The 4,268-nt window shown below is 50.9% G+C and overlaps 1 protein-coding gene across 1 annotated transcript; it reads left to right on the top strand.

Annotated features, from left to right (window-relative positions):
- The first annotated feature begins 1,638 nt into the window (after positions 1-1,638).
- LOC133571075 (tubulin alpha-1A chain-like) lies at positions 1,639-4,268 on the top strand. The gene is made up of 4 exons (XM_061924117.1): positions 1,639-2,318; positions 2,429-2,651; positions 2,725-2,873; positions 2,951-4,268. Exons 1-4 carry the CDS (start codon positions 2,316-2,318, stop codon positions 3,929-3,931), a joined length of 1,356 nt encoding a protein of 451 aa, XP_061780101.1. The 5' UTR covers positions 1,639-2,315; the 3' UTR covers positions 3,932-4,268.

Raw genomic sequence — 4,268 nt, forward strand, 5'->3', positions numbered from 1 at the left:
GGAGTGGGAAGTCTGGGCTTCCCTGCTTCGGCTGCTGCCCCCGCGACCCGACCTCGGATAAGCGGAAGAAGATGGATGGATGGATGGACACATTGGCAGCCCTGTATAATTGTACAAGTCGAGTATAACCTCCAAATATATATACACAGTTTTTATAATCTAATAATTTACATATTTACATTTGGATAAGTCCTGGGTCTTCCCCGTGGCCTCCTACCGGTCAAACGTGCCCTAAACACCTTCCGAGGAAGGAGTTCGGGTGGCATCCTGACCAGATGCCCGAACTACCTCATCTGGCTCCTCTCCATGTGGAGGAGCAGCGGCTTTACTTTGAGTTCCTACCGGATGACAGAGCTTCTCACCCTATCTCTAAGGGAGAGACCCGCCACCTGGCGGAGGAAACTCATTTGGGCCGCTTGTACCCGTGATCTTGTCCTTTTGGTCATAACCCAAAGCTCATGACCATAGGTGAGGATGGGAACGTAGATCGACCGGTAAATTGAGAGCTTTGCCTTCCGGCTCAGTCAATCAATCATCCATCCATCCATCCATTTTCTACCGCTTATTCCCTTTTTGGGGTCGCGGGGGGCGCTGGAGCCTATCTCAGCTACAATCGGGCGGAAGGCGGGGTACACCCTGGACAAGTCGCCACCTCATCGCAGGGCCAACACAGATAGACAACATTCACACTCACATTCACACACTAGGGCCAATTTAGTGTTGCCAATCAACCTATCCCCAGGTGCATGTCTTTGGAGGTGGGAGGAAGCCGGAGTACCCGGAGGGAACCCACGCAGTCACGGGGAGAACATGCAAACTATCAATGTTTATTTATATAGCCCTAAATCACAAGTGTCTCAAAGGGCTGCACAAGCCACAACGACATCCTCGGTACAAAGCCCACATAAGGGCAAGGAAAAACTCACCCCAGTGGGACGTCGATGTGAATGATTATGAGAAACCTTGGAGAGGGCCGCATATGTGGGTAACCCCCCCCCCCTCTAGGGGAGACCGAATGCAATGAATGTCGAGTGGGTCTGACATAATATTGTGAGAGTCTAGTCCATAGTGGATCCAACATAATAGTAAGAGTCCAGTCCATAGTGGGGCCAGCAGGACACCATCCCGAGCGGAGACGGGTCAGCAGCGCAGAGATGTTCCCAGACGATGCACAGGCGAGCGGTCCACCCCGGGTCCCGACTCTGGACAGCCAGCACTTCATCCATGGCCACCGGACCTGTGCCCCCCGCCCTCCACAAGGAAGAGGGGAGCAGAGGAGAAAAGAAAAGAAACAGCAGATCAACTGGTCTAAAGGGGGGTCTATTTAAAGGCTAGAGTATACAAATGAGTTTTAAGATGGGACTTAAATGCTTCTACTGAGGTAGCATCTCTAATTGTAACCGGGAGGGCATTCCATAGTACTGGAGCCCGAATAGAAAACGCTCATAACCCAAAGCTCATGACCATAGGTGAGGATGGGAATGTAGATCGACCGGCTCAGCTCCTTCTTCACCACAACGGATCGATACAGCGTCTGCATTACTGAAGACGCCGCACCGATCCGCCTGTTGATCTCACGATCCACTCTTCCCTCACTCGTGAACAAGACTCCCAGGTACTTGAACTCTTCCACTTGGGGCAAGATCTTCTCCCCAACCGGTAGGAGGCCACGGGGAAGACCCAGGACACGTTAGAAAGACTATCTCTCCAGGCTGGCCTAGGAACGCCTCGGGATCCCCCGGGAGAAGCTGGACGAAGTGGCTGGGGGGAGGGAAGTCTGGGCTTCCCTGCTTAGGCTGCTGCCCCCGCGACCCGACCTCGGATCAGCGGAAGAAGATGGATGGATGGACATTCGGATAAGTGTATAAAATCAATTTTGTTCATCTTGGTAAATTCAAGGTGCATCGGTGTGTACAAGAAGACCTTCGTCAAAGAAACATTTAATTCGAACAACACAGAAAATGAATTGTCACTGAGCACATCAAGTTTAGCAACCTTGTTGTGTATTCCCTCACAAGACAGGCTGAAGTGCAGGATGTGAAACATGAGGAGACGCAGCGGTTGTGTGTCGCATTTCACATTAAGTCCGTGCGTTGCTTGTTACTAACGGCAACCATTGTCACAGGTCAGACTTCTTGCTGTTCTGTGCCCCTCCTCCTGTGTCGCTTGCTTCTGCAGATCCTTTGGTTGCCACAACATGCCATGCTGCTGCCAGGCAACACTGCGCTATAAAGCAGCAGACTGCCTTTGGGCTCGCAGCAACATTTCCAAGCACTCATCTCAGGTGAACAAGAGAACTACCATCTTCAAGAGTTATGGTAAGACATCAGCGCAATCCTTTCATTTGTGTGCAAGTGGTAATCAAGCTTAAGGATAAAACTGCGGTGTACAATGTGGTTCTCAACATCTGAACCACTACTTCTTGCAGCGTGAATGCATCTCCATCCACGTTGGCCAGGCAGGAGCCCAGATCGGCAATGCATGCTGGGAACTGTACTGTCTTGAGCACGGCATCCAGCCAGATGGTCAGATGCCAAGTGACAAGACCATCGGAGGAGGAGATGACTCCTTCAACACCTTCTTCAGTGAGACTGGAGCTGGCAAACATGTCCCGAGAGCAGTCTTTGTGGACCTTGAGCCCACGGTCATTGGTGAGACAAGACAAGCACAAATAGTCTCGCAGTAAATCAAACATCAGAGTATAATATACTGCATGCCTACTAGATGAAGTGCGTACTGGAACCTACCGCCAGCTCTTCCATCCTGAGCAGCTGATCACAGGAAAAGAGGATGCTGCCAACAACTACGCCCGTGGTCACTACACTATTGGCAAGGAAATCATTGACCTGGTTCTGGACCGAGTTCGCAAACTGGTGAGTCCACTGAATAATGTGATCGGATATTTTGAGATGAATTAAGTTTCGATTAATGAAGCTTTTTGCCTACGCAGGCTGATCAATGCACTGGCCTCCAAGGTTTTCTTATCTTCCACTCCTTTGGAGGAGGAACCGGTTCTGGTTTCACCTCTCTGCTGATGGAACGTCTCTCAGTGGATTATGGCAAGAAGTCCAAGCTGGAGTTTGCCATCTATCCGGCTCCTCAGGTGTCTACTGCTGTGGTGGAGCCGTACAACTCTATCCTGACCACGCACACTACCCTTGAGCACTCTGATTGTGCCTTCATGGTGGACAACGAAGCCATTTATGACATATGCAGGAGAAACCTGGACATCGAGCGGCCCACCTACACCAACCTTAACAGGCTTATTGGTCAAATTGTCTCTTCAATCACGGCCTCGCTTCGCTTTGACGGCGCTTTGAATGTGGATTTGACAGAGTTCCAGACCAACCTGGTGCCCTACCCACGCATCCACTTTCCTCTGGCGACCTACGCCCCCGTCATCTCAGCAGAGAAAGCGTACCATGAGCAGCTGTCTGTGCCTGAGATCACTAACGCTTGCTTCGAGCCAGCCAACCAGATGGTAAAATGCGACCCTCGCCACGGCAAGTACATGGCGTGCTGCCTGCTGTACCGCGGCGACGTGGTGCCTAAAGATGTCAACTCTGCCATCGCCACCATTAAAACCAAACGTACCATCCAATTTGTGGACTGGTGTCCCACTGGCTTTAAGGTGGGAATAAACTACCAGCCCCCCACTGTGGTTCCTGGAGGAGATTTGGCCAAGGTCCAGAGGGCCGTGTGCATGCTGAGCAACACCACCGCCATTGCTGAGGCGTGGGCCCGACTGGACCACAAGTTTGACCTGATGTACGCCAAGAGGGCCTTCGTGCACTGGTACGTCGGTGAAGGAATGGAGGAGGGAGAGTTCTCTGAGGCCAGAGAAGACATGGCCGCCCTGGAGAAGGACTACGAGGAGGTGGGCACGGACACCGTTGGAGATGATGGCGAGGAAGAAGGGGAGGAGTATTAACTGAAATACGACCTTCCAAAAGCAACACTGAATCATTATTTACCATTCTCTGGCTTGTAGTGCGATAAAGATGTTTTGTTTAAATCATGTTTTTCACTGTCTGGTATGCGACGCCATCAACAGCTGTGAGACTGTTGCAAAATGCAATGTCATGTTTCTTCTTTCCGCTTGTAAGACTGCAAAACAACACGCTCAGTACTCAACACAAGGTGGACCAACAAGCCGGATGCTTTGCAAAATCTGCCCTGGACTCTTATGTGCTGTCTTGTGCTTTTACTATCCTAACATTCACAAGATGTGCATGTGTTGCTTCTGCAATAAAGTCTCTCAAACTCAA

This window comes from Nerophis lumbriciformis, linkage group LG28 (genome assembly GCF_033978685.3).
Source record: "Nerophis lumbriciformis linkage group LG28, RoL_Nlum_v2.1, whole genome shotgun sequence".
NCBI classification, from domain to species: Eukaryota; Metazoa; Chordata; class Actinopteri; order Syngnathiformes; family Syngnathidae; genus Nerophis; species Nerophis lumbriciformis.

Coding starts and splice junctions, on each gene's coding strand:
- LOC133571075 (XM_061924117.1), top strand. Junction 2,652..2,724: donor CCTTGAGCCCACGGTCATTG/GTGAGACAAGAC, acceptor CATGCCTACTAG/ATGAAGTGCGTACTGGAACC. Junction 2,874..2,950: donor TGGACCGAGTTCGCAAACTG/GTGAGTCCACTG, acceptor TTGCCTACGCAG/GCTGATCAATGCACTGGCCT.